This window comes from Hordeum vulgare, chromosome 2H (assembly GCF_904849725.1).
Source record: "Hordeum vulgare subsp. vulgare chromosome 2H, MorexV3_pseudomolecules_assembly, whole genome shotgun sequence".
Taxonomy (NCBI): domain Eukaryota; kingdom Viridiplantae; phylum Streptophyta; class Magnoliopsida; order Poales; family Poaceae; genus Hordeum; species Hordeum vulgare.
In genome coordinates this window covers 499,144,005-499,164,688 of record NC_058519.1, presented here as the reverse complement: position 1 = coordinate 499,164,688, position 20,684 = coordinate 499,144,005, and the positions used below count along the sequence as shown (strand labels likewise).

At 44.4% G+C, this 20,684-nt stretch overlaps 1 protein-coding gene across 1 annotated transcript; it reads left to right on the top strand.

Moving 5' to 3' along the window:
• Window positions 1-12,977: 12,977 nt before the first annotated feature.
• On the top strand, window positions 12,978-18,566 carry LOC123426839. The gene is made up of 4 exons (XM_045110737.1): window positions 12,978-13,280; window positions 16,323-16,946; window positions 17,444-17,619; window positions 17,722-18,566. The coding sequence occupies exons 1-4, from the start codon at window positions 13,222-13,224 to the stop codon at window positions 18,318-18,320; spliced, it is 1,458 nt and encodes a 485-aa protein (XP_044966672.1). The 5' UTR covers window positions 12,978-13,221; the 3' UTR covers window positions 18,321-18,566.
• Window positions 18,567-20,684: the final 2,118 nt, after the last annotated feature.

Here is a 20,684-nt window from a genome sequence, read left to right as displayed (position 1 = left end):
TGAGAGAAACATGTTTGCAATGACAACTTAGAGATCTTAGTTCCTGATGCCATGCTTAATTAGCTAGGAGCTTATAATGGTTTGTCTTGGATGCCAACATGAATTTTGAGATGACTATGATGTAGTATGATAGGATGGTATCCTCCTTTGAATGATTAAAGTGGCTTGACTTGGCACATGTTCACGCATGTAGTTTAAACAAAATCAACATAGCCTCTATGATATTCATGTTCATGGTGATTTATGTCCTACTCATGCTTGCACTCAATGTTGGTTAATCTCATTGCATTTTGATGACTGTTGTCGCTCTCTAGTTGGTCGCTTCCCAGTCTTTTGCTAGCCTTCACTTGTACTAAGCGGGAATACTGCTTGTGCATCCACTTCCATAAACCCAAAGTTGTTTCATATGAGTCCACCATACATACCTATATGTGGTATCTACCTGTCGTTCCAAGTAAATTTGCATGTGCCACTCTCTAAACCTTCAAAAAATAATCTGTTTTGCATGCCCGAACTGCTCATGTGGTGACAGGGGGCTATCAGTATCTTCCATGCTAGGCGTGTTATCCTCGATATGTGTTCATTCACTATCATTCACGAGAAAGGGGCCGGTAATTGGAATGCCCAGTTCCATGCTCAAATCGAAAAGATAATTGCAAAAAAAACTCCCCCTGGATTGATGTTGGTATGGACGGCACCCGAGGATTCAGCTAGTCGTGGAATGTGATTGATCGGTGGTGGGGGAGTCAAAACTTTACTTTTCTGTTTGGTAACCGCCTATAGCATGTGTAGCGTGGAAGATGGTGAAAACTCTTAGTCATTGTGTTGACAATGAAAGCATGCCACCCAAAATTATTATCTCTGTTTTCAAAGCTTGAGCTCTGGCACCTCTGCAAATCAATGCTTCCCTCCGCGAAGGGCCTGTCTATTTATGTTCGTGTTGAGTCATCCTCTTCTTATAAAATCACCAATTAGAGAGCACCTCTATCATTTTTATGCTTTGCTTTTAACTGTGATTGAGTATGACTGTGACTGGATCTTCTTTGCCATGAATTACAATGTTTAGTCAGCCCTTGGTCTTTGAAGGTGCTCTGCATTTATGTTTTACGGTCTCAAAAAGAGCTAGCGAGATATCATTTGTTCATACTGCTTCATGATTGTTTTGATTGAAGTGTTGACGTTTGAAACTTATTATTATTGCTCGCTAGTTGATTATGCCATTGATATGAGTTTACCGTGAGACCTAGATGTCATTTACTTATGTGGTTAGCTTGTGATCTTGCTGAAATTCTGGTTATCAGTTAGACATAGTTGCAACAACAAGATCAAACAGAGTTCGTAAAAGTTTTTCTTTTGTCTCTTTCAGTTTGTCAACTGAATTGCTTGAGGATAAGCAAGGTTTTAAGCTTGGGGGAGTTGATACGTCTCCATCGTATCTACTTTTCCAAACTTTTTTCCCTTGTTTTAGACTCTAATTTGCATGATTTGTGTTATATTTGTGTTGAATATTATGTACGCAAGGGGTTACGTGGACTTGGAGTTGTAATTGGTGTGGATAGGTACGAGTCGTGTAGGAGTCGGACACGTTGTATCCTAGGCCTCTTATATATCGAGGGGCACCACACGTTGTAACCCATGACGATCGGATAGCAATAGGTACGCGGGGGAGCCGGCGAGTTGTGCCGGCGCCCGGGCGGCCGGTGTTGCGTATCTTGGGGAGGAGCGCCCGTAGTCATGTCCCGGGGATGTAGCCATATCGGTGAACCTCGTTAACAAATATCGTGCCTCGATGTGTCGTCTATGATCTTGCATTAGGGTTTATTCTAACAAGTGGTATCAGAGCCCAGGTGCCCGGAATAAATCTCGGTGGACTCACGGGTGGTCGGTCATGGTAGGTGGGCTGGAACGCTGGTGTTAGCGGGCCCATGGGTGACCGATGTGTGAGGGGGAGATTGTTGGGTTTAGTCCCACATCGGTTGTGGGAGGAGACATAACACGACTTATAAGGGTGAGGGTGTCCCCTCCAAACAGGCTAGTCTTTTGGGGGGAGAGGGCCCAAGGCCTATCATAAGTCGGTGTTGCTCTCCGGTTGGGCCTGTTGACGCATGTGGGTCAGAAACACTGGTGTTAGCGGACCCGGGATTGCGTAACAAGTGGTACAGAGCAAGGTTACGAGAAGGTTATGTAGAAGATCATCTGGAGATACGAGGATCATGCTCGACGGGTGCCAGGGAACGTCCGATTGGCGCAAGGTGGATCATGGCAGCGATCGCGGATGCGGTCGGTGGTGTCGGACACTTCAGGCACGAGGCCTGGACCGTTCGATGGGTTGCGGTCGGAAAGGATCGGCTAGACGTGGCGATCGGACCGGCATAGTGGTTGTTGAAGACGTTGCGGGAGCGACAGATTCGGCTCGCGATCAGACCGGTGACTAGACGTGGAGACGGCCGGATAGATCGGAGTGTGAGAGCATCAAGATGATGCGCTCGGTGTTGTACAAAGGCGACGGTGCGGCACTGCGGACGGATTGTGTCGGCGACGCGGGTGGCCAGGGTACGACACGGCTCCTGCATGGATGATATGCGAGGAGGCGACTGATGCGACAGGGTTGGCGTACGGCGAGTACGCGCGATTACTCGCCAAGGTTTTTCAGATTGCTGGCAAAGAACCAAGATGTCGTCAGATACGGCGGCGATCTTTTCGGAGGCGAACGGAATTGAGAAGGTCAGACCTTGGTTGCGGTGCTGCGTATGCTAGCGGACTCGAAGCCACGAGGACGCGTGTGGTACTCGATCTCGGCAGCAACGCAACTCACAAGAAAAAGGACGGTTACTGTACAAGGCTGCGTACGTGAAGCATCGTGTCGTGCGGCAGCAGGACTTCTCGGATGGGGGTGCAGCACAAGGAAAGAAAATCGTGCTGAGGCAGGAGTTCTGGAGACTAGCGTACATGCAGAGAGCAGCGGATCAAGTTTAGTTTAAAAGGTAAAGTCATGTACGTGGACGTGGGTCCAGGGATTAAGCCTGCTGGTTGCGATTAGATGTGTGCGTGTATACTCCGGTAACGCCACACGTCCAACAGATAATAAAAGGCTGGGAGACGAGGCAATCAAAGCACACGAAAACAATTGTCTGCAAGTTCGGAAAACAAGTGGAGTTGTTCTGTAGCAGGGAGATTGATCGACGTTACAGGGAGACACTTCACGCAAATTTTCTGAAGGACGGACAGGGATGGTGTGGGTTAAATTTCTTGGTAGATCGTGTATTGCAGCGTGGCTTCAGATGAAGAATTTGGGATTAGAGATCTTTTTCGTGAGGAAGTCCCAGAGGCAAGCAAGGGCGGTCAGACCGGCGGCAACAGGTCGGTTAGATCGCGGCTCGGCATGGCGCCGGGGTTCACCAGATTTGAGGTGGAGAAATTCGATGGCATGGGTAACTTCGGTCTATGGCAGACAAGAGTCAAGGATCTTTTGGCGCAGCAGGGAATCTTGAAGGGTTTGCAGGAGACGAAGCCGGCCAAGGTTGACGACGATACGTGGGAGGATATGCAAGTGCGGGCAGCCGCCAACATACGATTGTGTCTTGCGGACCAGGTCATGTATCATGTCATGGATGAAGATTCTCCTAAGGGAATTTGAGACAAGTTGGCAAGTCGTTATATGTCCAAGTCAACGACCAATAAGCTGTATTTGAAGCAAAAATTCTATGGGCTGAAGATGCAGGAGGGGTTGGATCTTGTGGAGCATGTGAACGTCTTTAATCAGTTGGTCACGGATCTAGCACGGCTGGATGTGAAGATTGAGGACGAGGATAAGGCACTACTTCTTGTTTCGTTGCCACCGTCCTATGAGCATTTGGTCATTAGGTTGACACATGGAAAGACAACCGTCAATAATGAGGAAATCACGACAGCATTGCTTGGACATGAGTTGAGGAAGCAAAAGAATGTTGCTGAAAGGGATAGTACTCAAGGTTTGGGGTTGGCAGTTAAAGGTAATCATCTCAGAAAGGGACAAGAGGCGGAGAAGAAAAAGAAGAAAAAGGTGCAGTGCTACAAGTGCAAGGAATGGGGACATATAAAGAGGGAATGCCCAGAACTGAAGGGTGAGGCTAGTGCTAACATGTCTACTAATGGTGGTGACTCAGACAGCAGTAGTGATGCTCTCGTAGTATCAGACAGGCGGTCAACTAAAACGGAAGCGTGGATGTTGGATTCAGCTTGCTCTTTTCATGCGACGCCCAACAGGGAGTGGTTCTCTTTGTACAAGTCTGGTGAGTTTGGTTTCGCCTATGTGGGCGATAACACTAGTTATCATGTTGCTGGAATAGGTGACATCAAAATCAAGATGTTTGACGGAGTTGAGCGGATGCTTCGGGGAGTCAAGTATGTGTCAGTGCTAAGGAGGAATCTAATTTCGCTTGGTGTTCTTCGTGATGGTGGTATGGAATTCCGTTGTGGTCGGGATAAGAAGATCATGGAAATCATAGAAGATGGGGTGACCGTGATGATAAGAGAGAGGACGGCTTCACATCTTTACAAGTTGCAAGGGAGCCCTATTGCAGGTGGGGTCATGAAGGGTGGAGCTGCGGGAGTAGCAGTGGGGTCTCAGGGTGGCGGCGGGTTAGACCCGTCGGGTAGCTCTAAGTAAGCTACAAAGAAGACAACTCAAGTCCGGAGTACATGGAGGCTCGATGCATGGACGACTTCTAGGTGGTGGAGAATATTCGCCAAGGTGGAGTTTGTTATATTTGTGTCGAATATTACGTATGCAAGGGGTTACGTGGACTTGGAGTTGTAATTGGTGTGGATAGGTACGAGTCGTGTAGGAGTCGGACACGTTGTATCCTAGGCCTCTTATATATCGAGGGGCACCACACGTTGTAACCCATGATGATCGAATAGCAATAGGTACGCGGGGGAGCCGGCGAGTTGTGACGGCGCCCGGGCGGCCGGTGTTGCGGTATCTTGGGGAGGAGCGCACGTAGTCATGCCCCGGAGATGTAGCCATATCGGTGAACCTCGTTAACAAATATCGTGCCTCGGTGTGTCGTCTATGATCTTGCATTAGCGTTTTATTCTAACAATTTGAATGGAACTAACCCGGACTAACGTTGTTTTCAGCAGAATTGCCATGGTGTTTTTTTTGCGTAGAAATAAAAGTTCTCGAAATGACCTGGAAATTTACGGAGAATTTTTGTGGAATATATAAAAAATATTGGCGCAAGAATCAACGGAGGAAGTGGAGCATGGAGCCCACAAGCCCACCAGGCGCAGGCCCCCTGGCCGCGCGTGGCAGGCTTGTGGGGCCCACGTTACTCCACCGCCTCCAATCTGAGGTCCATTTTGTCCCTTTCGTCCGGAAAAAAATCAGGGAGAAGAGTTCATCACGTTTTACGATACGGAGGCGCCGCCACCTCCTGTTCTTCCTCTGGAGGGCAGATCTGGAGTCCGTTCTAGGCTCTGGAGAGGGGAGATCGCCGCCATCGTCATCACCAACCTTCCTTCATCACCAATTCCATAATGCTCTTCACCGTTCGTGAGTAATCTCATCGTAGGCTTGCTGGACGATGATGGGTTGGATGAGATCTATCATGTAATCGAGTTAGTTTTGACGGGGATTGATCCCTTGTATCCACTATGTTCTGAGATTGATGTTGCTACTACTTTGCCATGCTTAATGCTTGTCACTAGGGCCTGAGTGCCATGATTTCAGATCTGAACCTATTATGTTGTGGCCAATATATGTGTGTTCTTGATCCTATCTTGCAAGTTGTAGTCACCTACTATGTGTTATGACCCGACAAGCCCGGAGTGACAATAGCCGGAACCACTCCCGGAGATGACCATAGTATGAGGAGTTCATGTATTCACTAAGTGTTAATGTGTTGGTCCAGATCTTTATTAAAAGGAGAACCTTAATATCCCGTAGTTTCCATTAGGACCCCGCTGCCACGAGAGGGATGGACAATAGATGTCATGCAAGTTCTTTTCCCTAAGCACGTATGACTACATACGGAATACATGCCTACATTACATTGACGAACTGGAGCTAGTTACATATCTTTCCGTGTTATAATTGTTGCATGATGAATAGCATCTGGCATAATCATCCATCATCGATCCAATGCCTACGAGTCTTTTCCTACTGGTCCTTGCTACGTTACCTTGCCGCTACTGCTGTCACTGCTGCTACTGTTACTCTGTTCTACTGTTCTTACTTTGCTGCTACTGGTTACTGTTGCTACTGCTGCTATCGTACTACCTTGCTACTGATACCTTGTTGCAGATACTAAGTCTTTCAAGTGTGGTTGAATTGACAACTCAACTCCTAATACTTGAGAATATTCTTTGGCTTCCCCTTGTGTCGAATCAATAAATTTGGGTTGAATACTCTACCCTCAAAAACTGTTGTGATCCCCTATACTTGTGGGTTATCAGGGTGTCATATAGAAATCGAAAACAGGGAAGCAAATATTGCACTCGGACTAGGACTGGTGGCAGAGATGAATCTGGTGGAACTCAGAGTGGTGGCAGATCTATGGTGGTGGTATATGGCACTGGTGATGACGATGGTGTAGTGGTCGTATATGGAACCGTGATGATGATGGTGTAGTGGTGGTATATGGCAGTGTTGATGATGATGGTGTGGTAGTGCTATATGGCAGCGGCGATGACGATGGTGTGGTGGTGGTATACGGCAGCGGCGATGATGGTGGCGTGGTGGTGGTATATGGCAGTGTTGATGAAGATGGTGCGGCGGTGGCGTGACAACCTATGAACATAACTCGAAACTCTAAAGGACTATACGCTAAAACCAGCAACTCAACATGACGATGCAACCGCAAAATTAATAAAGAAAAACATCGAACAAAAAATTGCAAAAGGCTCCGATTAGTTTGGATAGGATGAACTAACCCTATTTTTTTGTGTTTTTTTCGTGGACTGTAGGTATGAAGACCATATGTGATCTAAACTATGAAAAACTGGTAAAATCTCACCGAGCAACCTCGGAATCTGATACCACTTGATAGAGGCAAAGGTGTCCCGTCATACGACAAGATCGAGGCTATCGCTTTTGGTGGAGTAGACTTTGACGATATGACTACAGACGTGTGAGGACGTGGCCCCTTGGCAATCGCTAAACCAACTCCCAGAGGTTATTGACCACGCCGCAGCATGATCAACTTGACCACAAAGGACTATTTCCTGCATGCAAACGAAGAACAAGCAAGAAATTGAAATTGAAAACTGGATATTGTGAATATAAGAGGAAAGCTTTATTGATGAAAGTGGGGTCCTATGACGTCTTGGTCTCGTCGTAGAACACAAATGAAGGACGTGAAGTTGTAGCTATGGCAAACTTTTAATCTAAACAAAAGCCAAGTCTAAATGGCGCCCTAAGGGCTGTATATACGGGGGAATAGATGGGAATTTCTTGACCCCTTGGAGGAGGGGCCCGAAACCAACCCTAACTTGGTTTCCCCCCACACATGCAGACTCTAAAAATAGCTTATAATGTGGTATTTCGAAATTACATGGGACTGGCCCAAAAATAAGGTGATACACAACCCATAACAGGCTATGGACGAAATTTATGAGGTGGCATCTTATATATTTTGTCCAAGCCTTCATGCTCTCATTATGGTGACTTCAAAGTGCAAAAAACACTACTATAAACTACATTGTTCTTTCTCGCGTGTGCACCTTCTTCTCCATGACTGATCCCGCTCCAATGGTCATCCTTCTTGTTCATGCTAGGTCCTTCATTCATAAGTAAGACAAAAGTAACTAATTTACTCAGCATTATATGTTCATTAACATTAGAAGGATTTCCAAGAAATGAAAGTACCTCGTAATTCAATTGGCGTGTGCGAGCTTTAGTAATTGGTCCAATATGAATAACAAGAGGGGTTGTGGGTGTGGCAATAGTATTGATGTCCTCATCAAATCATCAATATAAAAATTCAGAGATGACTCAAATAGTTTTCATGAATAATCCGATCATAAATCCACAATTCATCCGAACCCAACAAACACACCACAAAGAAGATTACATTGCATAGATCACCACGGGAATCACGGTGAACTTTGTATTGAAGAACATAAAGAGAGATATCCATCTAGGTATTAGTTATGGACTCGTAGGTCTATGGTTGACTACTCACATAACATCATGGGAGCAGCAATGTTGATGTAGAGGCACTCCATGATTGATCCCTCCTTCGGTAGGGCACTAGAATAGGGATCCAAATAGGATCATGGCGGAACAGATACTTGCAGCGGCAGAAAAAGTGTTTCGGGTGGCTCTCTGGTGTTTTCCCGATTTTAGAGAATATATAGAGGCGGAGTTAGGGTAAACGGAGTCGGGGGTGGCCCCAAGGCATCAGGGCACGCCCTGTTGTCTTGGCATGACCTCGTGAAGCGTCTGGCCTCCCTCCAAAGCCCGTGGGTCTTATTTTTGTCTAGAAAAAATCATCAAAAGGTTTCCTGGCATTTGGACTTTGTTTTGTACTAATTTCGTGAAAAGCCAAAAAAACGCAAAAAACAACAACTAGCACTAGACACTGGTGAAAGGACGTGGATGTCGCCTACAAGGGGGTGAATAGGCGCTTTAAAATAATTACGGTTTAGGCTTGAACAAATGCGTAATAAAACTAACGTTTAATTTGTCAAAGGCAAAAGCTAAAACAACTAGGCTCACCTATGTCCACTAACAACTTATGCTAAGTAAGATAAATAACTAAGTGATAACAAGATATATGAGAAGAAACAATATGTGTCACAAAGTAAAGTTCATAAGTAAAGGGCTCGAGTAAGAGATAACCGAGGCACGTGAATACGAGGATGTATCCCGAAGTTTACACCCTTGCGGATGCTAATCTCCGTTTGGAGCGGTGTGGAGGCACAATGCTCCCCAAGATGCCACTAAGGCCATCATAATCTCCTCACGCCCTCGCACAATGCAAGATGTCGTGATTCCACTAAGGGACCCTTGAGGGCGGTCACCGAACCCATACAAACAAGGTTAGGGCAATCTCCACAACTTAATTGGAGGCTCCGAACAATACTACGAAGCTTCACCATAATGGACTCTGGCTTCGTGATGACCTCAAATGCTCGGGGCAATCTCCACAACTGAATTGGAGACCCCGACGCTTGACCGGAGCTTTACACCATAATGATTGAGCTCTGAGGCACCACCAAGCTTCTAGGACGCCAAAGCATCCACGAAGAACAATCTCTAGGGTACCAGGCACCCAAGGATAATAAGCTTCTCAAACTTCACTTCCATGTATAACCGTGGAGAACTCAAACCGATGCACCAAATGCAATGGCAAGAATACACGAAGTGGCCAAGTCCCTCACACTCAAATCCCTCCACAACAACAAAAATTATGGAGGAATATGAGAGGAAGAACAATGAGCTCACAAAGAACTCCAAGATCAAGATCTAAGGGGTTCCCCTCACATAGACGAGAAAGTGATTGGTGGAGATGTGGATCTAGATCTCCTCTCTCTTTTCCCTCAAGAACTAGCAAGCATCATTGGAGGGACTGAGAGTTAGCAATCTCTAAGAAGGTCAATAATGGGGAGGAACACGAGCTCAACGGATAGAAAATCTGACCGTTTTCTGCCCATAAGTCGTGCAGGAGCGGTAGTATCGCTTGGGGGAGCGGTACTTCTACTTGCACGGAAGTACATGCCGGGCAACCAACAAACAGGCGATAGGGGGAGTGGTAGTTCCGCTGGAGCGGTACTAACGCTCCAACCAGCGGTACCACCGCTACTCACTAACAAGGAAGAAACATAGCAGAAGTACCGCTAAGGACGGTACTTCCGCTCCAAAATAATTGTAAGCAGAATCGAAAAGCTGGAAACATAAGCGGAAGTGAGGCCGTAAGTAGGGAGCGGCAGTACCGCCTAAGCGATAGTACCGCTCAACTCCAAGTTGTACTTCCACTTGAGAGAGAAAAATTGCCCTGCGACTAAAACCGTCATAACTTTCGCATACGAGATCCGAATTGAGCAAACTCAAACTTGTTGGATTCAGAACGACAAGGGCTATCCAACAATGATTGGAAATTTTAAGATCATGTAGTTATGAAAATGCCAATGATATAGAGATGTGAAACCTCTATGAATGAAGAACCGTCAAACACTCCATTCATCGAAAACTTCATAGAAGATGCATATGGACTTCGTTTTCGATGAACTTGAGCTTTTCACGAAGATGACCATAAGCTCTACAACTCATAGATAGAATCACCAAACAAGAACCAAGGAATATGATGCAAGGATGCAAACTGTTTGAGCTCTCAATGAATGATACGATCAAGCTACTCACTTGAGATCCCCCCTTGACAGTACGACAATCTATCCTAATAGAAAATCTATCAAGGGAAAACCTATACCTTGCACATAGTCCACTTGAGCTAGATGATGACGATCTTGACTTCCTCAAGATGGACTATCTTTCTTGATTGCGTTGTCTTGATGAAGACTAGTTGATTTCTCCCTAATACTCACCATGGGTGAGCCACTCTTCAGCACATCTTCACAAGTCCATTGCCACCATAATGGATGGCAAGCTTCAAGCATGATATCTTCGTGATGCTCCACTTGAACTTGCACACCGCAATCTTGATGGCGATCACCACTTGACGTCATACTCCATGGGTTGTATGATATCTTCCTCTTGACGAAAGCCCATGGAAACACACCTAACCCCACAAAGAACTCTCACAAAGACATGGATTAGTACACAAAGCGTAATGGACAATTCTTACCATACCATGGGATCACTTGATCCCTCTCGGTACATCTTGTATGCTTTGTGTGTTGATCCACTTGATTCACTCTTTGACTTAGTCTTGATCAACCTTTTGTCTTTATGACCAATCTTTAGATAAAACCTTGAATGCCTCCTTGGTCATCATATAAACTCCTTGAAACCAACACATGGACTTCAAGAAGTGCCTATGGACAAATCCTACAAATATAACTTAAGGCAACCATTAGTCCACATGGATTGTCATCAATTACTAAAACCACATATGGAGAAATATGCTCTAACAACTGGGTTAATAGATTAGTTTCAAAATATTATATAAAACTATATATAAACGCATATAAAACATCCAAGAATGCATATAGAATAATAGAAAAATTATAGATACGTTGGAGACGTATCACACGTGTGTGCCTCCATGATGTTGACCAACTCTTCCTTGTCTGATCCAAGGTTGGTACATGCCTCTGGCTCCCCCGCATAAGCTTTGACTGATGAATTCAAGAACAGGGGCCCGTAACGAGGCTAGAGCCGTGGGTTGGTAATTTGACTCCGCCAAATTATTCCTTCTAGTTGGCATTTACTGTGCTGTAGAGATCATGAGGCTCTGGGTGTGTGCAGATGACCCGAGACAACACACCTATTTTTATAATTGTATGCTTCCCAATTCTCATGGAATCTTAAGCGCAAAGTTGTGTAATGTATGTACGTAGTGTGCTACGATGTGGTAGGAGCTCGGGAGCTCTCATGTCTACTACACAACTTTATTTTCACAAATGTTGTTGGGCCTCCAAGTGCGGAGTTTTGTACGACAACAAATTTCCCTCAAGTGGATGCCCTAAGTTTTATCAATCCATGGAAGATGTAGGATGAAGATGGTCTCTCTTAAACAACCTTGCAGTCAAATAAAAAATTCTCTTATGTCCCTAACACACCCAATACAATGGTAAATTGTATAGGTGCACTAGTTCAGCGAAGATATGGTGATACAAGTGTGGTATGGATAGTAGATATAGGTTTTCGTAATATGGAAATATATAAAACAACAAGTTAACAAGTAGTAAATGTGAGAAAAACGTTATATAAATGCTAATAAGGCCTAGGATTCATATTTTCACTAGTGCAATCTCTCAGCGTTGCCAGCATAATAGAATCATATAACCATTCCTCAATGTGCGACAAAGAATCACTCCAAAATTCATATCCAGCGGAAAACATAAGATGAAATTGTTGTATGTAGTCAAACCACTTCAAAGTTATCTTTTCAGATCAATCTATTGAACCATTCGTATAAGTGTCACAAATAAGCCTAGTATTCATACTAAAACAACATCTATGATACGCATTAACCAACACTAGTGTCACCCCAAGTATTTGTGAGTTGATTATCCGAAATGCATCAAACAACTTCAAATTCATCATATTCAATCCAACAGAAAAAACTTCAAAAGTACGCCAAGATTTCTATCGGAAAAAGTTAGACAAGAATGCGTATCAACCCATGTGCATAGATTACCCCATTGCCACCACGGGAATCAACAAGTTGAATATCAAAACATATATCAAATGAATCAATAGAACATCCCATTATCACCACGGTTATCCACATGCAAGACACACATCAAGTGTTCTCAAATCCAATACAACATACGTAACCTCAAAGAAAAAGACACAATTCATCGCATCAAAATAACAAGGAAAGAACACCATATGATCCAACTATGTTAACAAAACCCGCGATACATCAAGATCGTGTCATCTCAAGAACGAGAGAGAGAGAGAGATCAAGCATATCCACAACCCCGAGGCTAAACTACTCCCTCCTTGTCATGGAGATCGTCTCGATGAGGAAGATGACCTCCAGTGATGATTACCCCCTCCAACAAGATGTCGGAACATGGCTTCGGATGAGATCGTTTCGAAACAGAAGCTTGCAAAAAAATCACCGATGAAATCACGGAGAGACACGTTGCACGTCCTTATGTGTGCATTGAAGTTGTCCTTACACCATGACAGTGCAAGTAAAATAAACATTTATGACAAAACCTCTACAGAGAAAAGGTAATGTGTGGCAGGAGTAATAAAAATGAAAACAAATAAAAAAATAGAGAAAGAGAAAGAAAATACAAAATGAAAGAAGAAGAAAAGACAATAACAAAACGATTCCACGATAACGTCGCCCAGGAGAGACTTTAATTAATTCACCACCTTGCGGCTTGCTCTCTCCCTCCCGTGCGCGTGCGGCGTTGCGTCATTCACCCCCACTTCTCACTTCTGCGTTTCTCGATTCAGTTCAAGTAACCAGCACCAGCCACCGGGAAGAAGCCGGGGGCAGTGGGAAAGGAAGAACACCGCCGCAACAGAAGGGGCACTGCGGCCGCGCTGCTCTTGTCAACAGAGATCCAGCGGCGCCGGCCGAATCGACAGCCATTATGAGGCACAGAGCTCGCTCTTCCCCCAGCTCTCCACTCACCCCATCCACCAGCATGAGGTGACCTATCCATTTCCTCAGCTCTTCTTCTTCCGAGGTTTTCTTCGTCAGTTCTTGCGATGAATGTTCCGAGCAAATTTATATGTGCCGCTGGAAGTTCTTACTGGAGCTGCTGATGCCTCGACCAGGCTTTTTCTTTTGTTTGCACCTTGGTTTTCAGTTATTATTTTTGCAAAGCATTGCTTGAAAGTATGAGCTAGTACTTGGAACCTGGAGTCCCTTTTGGTACTTTATTTAGCAAGACAAAAATCTAGGGATTACCTTTTAGTACAAAACTGCAGAAACAGAAGAAGAACACCAAGTTGGCGTGTTGCTTCGATTTCAGAACTCAGATTCTATATCAATGGCGGCCTTTGGCCAAAAAAAGAACTGCAGAATCATCACTCTAGTTGGGAAAGACGATCGGACGAGGGCAGATTTGCACAAGTCAGCCTCCGTCCCCCCTTCCCGTATTTTTTTTAAGCACATCACAAGGGGATCTCGGGGGTCGGAGCCTCTATGTCATGGAACCTGGTGGCATCGACATGGACCTGGCGTTGACATTTGGTGCAGCGCACTAACTGTTCGCTTCTACCCGTGTCGCAATTTCGGATAAGAAAAATGTGTTAATGATGTGTTCAGCACTTTAGTTTGCCTTTGAGTTGATGACATGCCCAGCACATCAGCTTGCCTGTGAGTTCAGGGCATCACCTAGCATATAGTGGATGTTGAGTGGAGAAGATGGGAACAGTAGTCTTCTGATTTCAATCGCTCCATTTTCCCCTTATCCAGTAGTATTTGTCAATAGCAAGAATCTCGTGGCTCTAGCTGTAGCAATCATGCTCATTTCAGGTTACACAATTGGATAGTGTCAGGGGGTTAACTTTTTAGCTGACATGAGAGACTCTTCCCATTAACCCCATCATCCACTGAATTAGAAATTAAACTGTTAAACAAGCATGTTAACGAGACAGGATTTTGATTCTGATAAAAGGCTTTTTTATTGGGTCATAATGTAGCATCAGGAGGATACAATCATAGTGAGCACACGCCCGGACTCTGGATAACAAAGATGCATACAAGCAACACACACACACACAAAAAAAAAAAAAACCGCCAACAATAAAGTCATACAAGACGAACACCATGCCTAAGGCAGAGGGGAAGCAGGGCCTATCTGTAGCTATGCTGCCACCCATATGCGATAAAAACATCCCTGGCCACCTGCTCTAATCTCGCACACACTACCATAAACAGCAGCTGGTTTTCCTACCGCTGATTGAAGAGTAGACCACAAACAGAGCTAGCACATACAGTGCTCTATAAACTTCAATGGGGATGGATTTTTACTACTAAAAACAATATCATTTCAACATAGCAATAGCGACAAAATGAAGGCTGATGCTCCAGCCAACTAATCCAAAAGTCCGAACTGATGAAGAGAGGTGGGCAGTATATTTCAAAAATCCCCCTCACGTCTAGGCTTATTTAGTCCTTATTAGACGTGACATCAATGTAGGCCACAAAATCTTTTTGTTTTAATACTTCGTTGGCAGGGTCTTGAACTCAAGACATCTTGACTCTGATACCATATTGAATTTATGCTGCAGCCAACTAATCCAAAAGACCGAACTGATGAAGAGAGGTGATCAATATATTTCAACAGTTCCCACCCTTATGAACGCGCCAAACTTGTGGGGTATACCATCGAGCCAGTGAATTCAAACATATTGGCAACACTGCGCATTGGATATAAGTTGGACGTGACTTGGATGACCATCCATGTAGCACGCGCAAAATTGCATTGGAAGAAGAGATGTTTTATTGTCTCGTCATTGTGACAGAAACAAACTCATTACTTCAAAGACAATTGCGGCGAGTTCGTAAGGGTGGGAGCATCAACCTTAATTTGGTCGCTATTGCTATGTTGAAATGACATTGTTTTAAACTGTAAAAATGTCATTTCAACATAGCAATAGCGACAAAATTAGGATTACGCCACAGTGAAGGCACCACAAGATTTTGTTTTTTGTTTTTTATAATGGTACATTACGAATCTTTTTGTTCTTGTTCACTAGTACAGTACTCCCTTTGTTCACTTTTATAAGACGTTTTAGACATTGAGACACTGCCTAAATCAGTGCAAAGCAAGCTGTCTGAAACGCCTTATAAAAACGAACAGAGGGAGTACCTCTGAGTGTGTGAGTGCCTTGTAAAGAGTCGACCGTGAACCCACCACTCCGAGTTAGGCTCCAGCAGTTTGTCTTGGCCTTGCATCAGCTGGACTGATGCCAACCGACCCAAAAGGGTATGCCATGAGCCCATGACACAAGGCAAGACCCGGCCAAAATCCCGCCTGAAGGAGATATTAGGCGGTGACGTGCTCATAGATTGTGCAGTTGTAGCACTTTTGTCTGGAGCAATATAGTATAGGGACAGGTATTCTTCCCGGAGTGTGGCATTACCTAGCCACTTGTCCTCTCAGAGGCAAATCTCTGAGCTGTCCCTAATTGCGGAAGATCAGAAGTGAAAGAAATGTTTTTTACTGCCATCAGATAATGAGCAATGATCCATCATCTGCTAGAAAATCAATGATTTGATCTGGCAAGGTGCCTACTAGTGTTGTTATGTTGATTGCTGACTGGGAGGCTTGTCCTTCCTTTTTGAAAAGAAAGTGTGGATGTCATAGCACTGTTGATGCAACAGTAAATGTAGTAGCAAATGGGCACACTAGCATGACTTTGTTAGAATTTATAATCGGGTGTAAAAAAATTATCATGCTAATTAGTTAACTCGTACTGCTATTATCTAATTAACAGACTGAAGACCCACCTAGCATGACCCAAATAATCAACATTACTTGCGATTACTTCAGCTATTTTTGTTAAAGGGTTAGAACAGATTGCTTGATCATTTATTAAATACTTTGAGTCGTATCATGTAGTGAGTTGATTTAACGAATGCAAGAATATTTCGTGAAATTTACTGGACTGTGTAGAGGGGAACATACCATGCATAGCTGCATACTATACCATAACCAAATTGCACCTTTTGCCCTTGCAGAGCGAAGAAGATATTTGGTTTCTCCGTATCTCTCATCCTCATCAATCTGGCTTCTATCATGGAGCGTGCCGATGAGAATCTTCTCCCAGCAGTTTACAAGGAAGTCAGCGTAGCCTTCAACGTTGGTCCCGCCGATCTGGGATACCTTAATTTCCTAATGAATTTTCTCAAGTCGGTAGCATCCCCCTTGGCAGGCATCCTTGCTCTCCACTACGATCGTCCAGCGGTGCTTGCGATAGGCACCGTCTTCTGGGCCTTATCAACAGGGGCTGTTGGTGTCAGCCAGCATTTTGGGCAGCTCGCATTTTGGAGAGCTGTGAACGGCCTTGGACTTGCCATTGTAATACCGGCGCTTCAGTCCTTCATAGCGGATAGCTACAAAGACGGTACACGTGGTGCCGGGTTTGGTCTGTTAAGCCTCATTGGTGCGGTGGGGGGTATAGGTGGTAGTGTTGTGGCGACACTCATGGCTGGGAATGACTACTGGGGGGTGCCTGGGTGGCGTCTTGCGTTTATTATGGTTGCACTTGTTAGCTTGATAATTGGCATTCTTGTGTACCTGTATTCCACTGATCCGAGAAGAATCCCTGACAATCATCTTCTAGATGATAACGACTACGAGAGGTATTCCCCTTCTTTTCTAATTTCTCAGTTTCGTTCTTGTTTAATTTATTTTGTCTTATCTTGTGAGGCTTCGTTGATCATAACTACTATCTTAATAGAAAATAATAATCAGAACTACTATCTTACTCTTGTTAAAACGAGTCTAAAGTACAGTGATTTGGTGGTCATATAGATCATATGTGCCTGATAAAATGATATCATGATTTTTTTCATTTACTTGCAGGAATTAAATTTGAGCTGTATGTTTTTTTCCTGCAGTGGTTAATATGTGACTTGGCTGATTCTAAAGCTGTATGTTTCATTACTTTGTCCCTTTCAGTTTGATTCTGCAAATAAAATTAAAAAAAAAATCCATGGTCAGTGAAGCTTGTTAACTTGAAAGACAGTATAGATTTCTTCATGCTCTAACTGAAATGTGTAGTAATTTGAGCCAAAACTAGCAAAGAGAGGTGGGACAGTGATGAATGAATATAAACATTGATATCCTCTTTCCCCAGGTTACATCTGTCCAGCAAAGACGTTCTTCCTCCGCCCTCCATCTGGATGGATTCTTGGGTAGCAATGAGAAGTGTCATGAAAGTGAAGACATTTCAGATCATTGTGTTGCAGGGGATAATCGGCTCATTGCCCTGGACGGCCATAGTTTTCTTCACTATGTGGTTTGAACTCATCGGTAGGGCAAAAAATCCGATAAACTCCTAGTAGTACTACATTAAACCGATAGTAGCAGTTCTCCAGAAGAAAACTGAATATTGACGGTGTTAACTCCTCTTAGGTTTTGACAACAGGAGCTCTGCAGCATTGAACAGCCTATTCGCCATCGGGTGCGCCAGTGGAGCTTTCCTCGGCGGCGTGCTGGCGGACCGGCTGTCGCGGCACTACCCCGACTCCGCGCGCATCATGTGCGCCCAGTTCAGCGCCTTCATGGGCATCCCGTTCTCATGGATCCTCCTCACAGTCATTCCTCAGTCCACTGACTACTGGTTCGCCTACGCCGTCACGCTCTTCTTCATGGGCATCACCATCAGCTGGTGTGCCACCTCGGCTAACAACCCCATGTTCGCGGAGGTGGTCCCTCCCAAGCACCGCACCATGATCTACGCCTTCGACCGCGCATTCGAGGGCTCGTTCGCTTCGTTGGCCGCTCCTGCTGTTGGCTTGGTCACTGAGAAGATATATGGCTACGACGCCAAGACTGTGAACATCGCCAATGGATCGGCGGAAGGAGCTTATGCGCTGTCAAGGGGTCTGCTCACCATGATGATTGTTCCTTTTGGTATCTGTGTCCTGTTCTACAGCCCTTTGTACCTTGTGTTCAAGCGCGACAGAGATAGTGCCAAGGTGGCCAGCTTCAAAGACCAGGAGCTAACCTGAAGAGGTAGCTTCTTTAGGCTGACGGATCAGAAAGGTTGAGTTCGTTCTTCAGGTTGATAGATAGATTCGGGCTGCTTGTGACGAGCCACTCGTTTTCCTCTTTTCTTGTGGGGAAGCCACTCGTTTTCAATGGCGATTTTTTTATTTAGAAAAGGACGTTTTCAATGGCGATATATTCATCTCAAGAAGAAAATGCCAAAATATTCTTCAGATTCAGCCGCAAGAAATCCTAGATAATGTTGTTTCCGTGGGTGTCACCTTGGGTAACACTAGCAAAGAAGTTTCGAAATCTATTAACGACTTACTGGACTTAGAAGTTGATAGGGCCGAAACTTAGCTGCAGTACAACCAATGAATGATGCGGAGATATCTAATATGGGGGGTCTGAATTTGCTTTGTGAAAATTTAGTCCCACCTGAGGATCTAGAAGAGCCTCGGGAAGTATTATATGATAATCATCAACCTAAATATCAACTTTCATGATAATGGCAAAGATATCCCTGGTTATATGGAACAGGAGTATGCATCTGAAAAGCCAAAACGAACTTCGAAACGGAGGGTATATTCGGTTTCTGCAGTACGTGGGAGTGCTAGATTTAAGACGGCTAATTTTTTTTATGATGAAATATGAAAGGAATGTTTTGGAATAGTAGAGGTCTGAGAGACTTGGCTAAAATTCGGTTCCTTGCAGAAACAACGTTAGAGCATAGTCTTGACTTCATCGCGTTGATGGAGACGGGGCAAGATACCTTCACATCGCAATTTCTAAACTCCTTATCAGGAGGAGTTGACTTTGACTGGCATTGTCTCCCTCCAAGAGGAAGGTCCAGAGGGATCTTACTTTGAGTTCGTTGCGACACCCTTCAAGTGCGAGAAGTGGTGCTCGGGGAGTTCTCGTTCAAATTTCGGATTAGATCCAAGAGAGATGGGTTTCAATGGGCTCTTGTTGCGGTTTATGGTGCCGCCCAGACGGAGCAAAAGCCAGCATTTCCTGCTGATCTGGTTCGAATTTGCGATGACACTCTACCACTGGTGATAGGTGGTGATTTCAATATCATCAGGAGAGCTGATGAGAAAAGCAACGATAACTTTGATGGCAGATGGCCCTTTATGTTCAACACAATTATACAGAGCCTAAACCTACGGGAGATTGACCTCTCAGGTAGGAAATATACATGGGCCAACTCTCTATATAATCAGACTTTTGAAAAATTGGACAGGGTACTTACTAGTGTAGACTGGGAACAGAAGTTTCCGCTAGTCACAGTTTGTGCACTTCAGAGGGCTATATCTGACCACACTCCACTTTTCCTAGATTCTGGCAATGCCACTCACAGAGGGAAAAAAAGATTATTTCTCTTTTGAATCAAGTTGGTTCACACGCGAGGGGTTTATGGACATGATTGCTAGGGAATGGAACAAGGATGTGGGTGGGAAGTCTAGCGTAGACATCTGGCAAAATAAGATCCGACACCTTAGACAATTATTGAGAGGTTGGGCTAAGAATGTCTCTAGGATATATAAGGATGAGTAAGACCAACTGTTTATAGATGCTCTAGATCGTAAGGCAGAGACCTGCTTGTTGGATGAAAATGAAAGGGTGTCAAAGAACGAGGTTGAACAACTAGTTCGAGTCCTCCTTCGAGAGGAGGAAATGAAATGGGCTCTTAGAGCCAAAGTTAGGGCAATTGTCCAAGGGGACAACAACACAATTTTTTTTCACTTGATTGCAAATGACAAGCATAGGAAAAAGAGAATTTTACAGCTAGAGCAAGATGAGGGTACAATAGTAGGTCATGAGAATCTAAAATTGTATATCTCAAATTACTATAAAGGATTGTTTGGTGCTCCGGCTCATAGTTTTGTGTCTATGGACGAGCACCAGGTTGCGGATATTACTCAAGTCGGACAAGCCGACAATGATAGTTTATCCGCCCCATTCCTAGAGAAAGAGGTGCTACAGGCGATTGAGGGTATGAAAAACGGTAAAGCTCCCGGGCCGGATGGGTTACTAGCTGAGTTTTATAAGAAATGTTGCCATATTATTAAGGAAGATCTTATGTCTATGTTTCATGATTTGTTTTCCGGACACCTACAACTTTTTCATCTAAATTTTGGTACGATTACGTTGCTACCAAAGAAAGAAGGTGCTTCGCGAATTGAACAATTTCGTCCCATTTGTCTGCTGAACATTAGCTTCAAAAATTTCACAAAGGTGGGAACTGATAGGCTAACTAAGATGGCACATTCCGTGGTGCAATCTTCGCACACGACCTTCATGCCTGATCGGAATATTCTTGAAGGGGTTGTCGTACTGCATGAGATCCTACATGAATTGCACTCCAAGAAACTCCATGGAGTCTT

Bases quoted from the DNA above. Each gene is read 5' to 3' on its own strand.
- LOC123426839 (XM_045110737.1), top strand. From the start codon at position 13,222: ATGAGGCACAGAGCTCGCTCTTCCCCCAGCTCTCCACTCACCCCATCC. The intron at 13,281-16,322 runs GTGACCTATCCA...TTGCCCTTGCAG, and splicing joins ACCCCATCCACCAGCATGAG to AGCGAAGAAGATATTTGGTT. The intron at 16,947-17,443 runs GTATTCCCCTTC...CTCTTTCCCCAG, and splicing joins GATGATAACGACTACGAGAG to GTTACATCTGTCCAGCAAAG.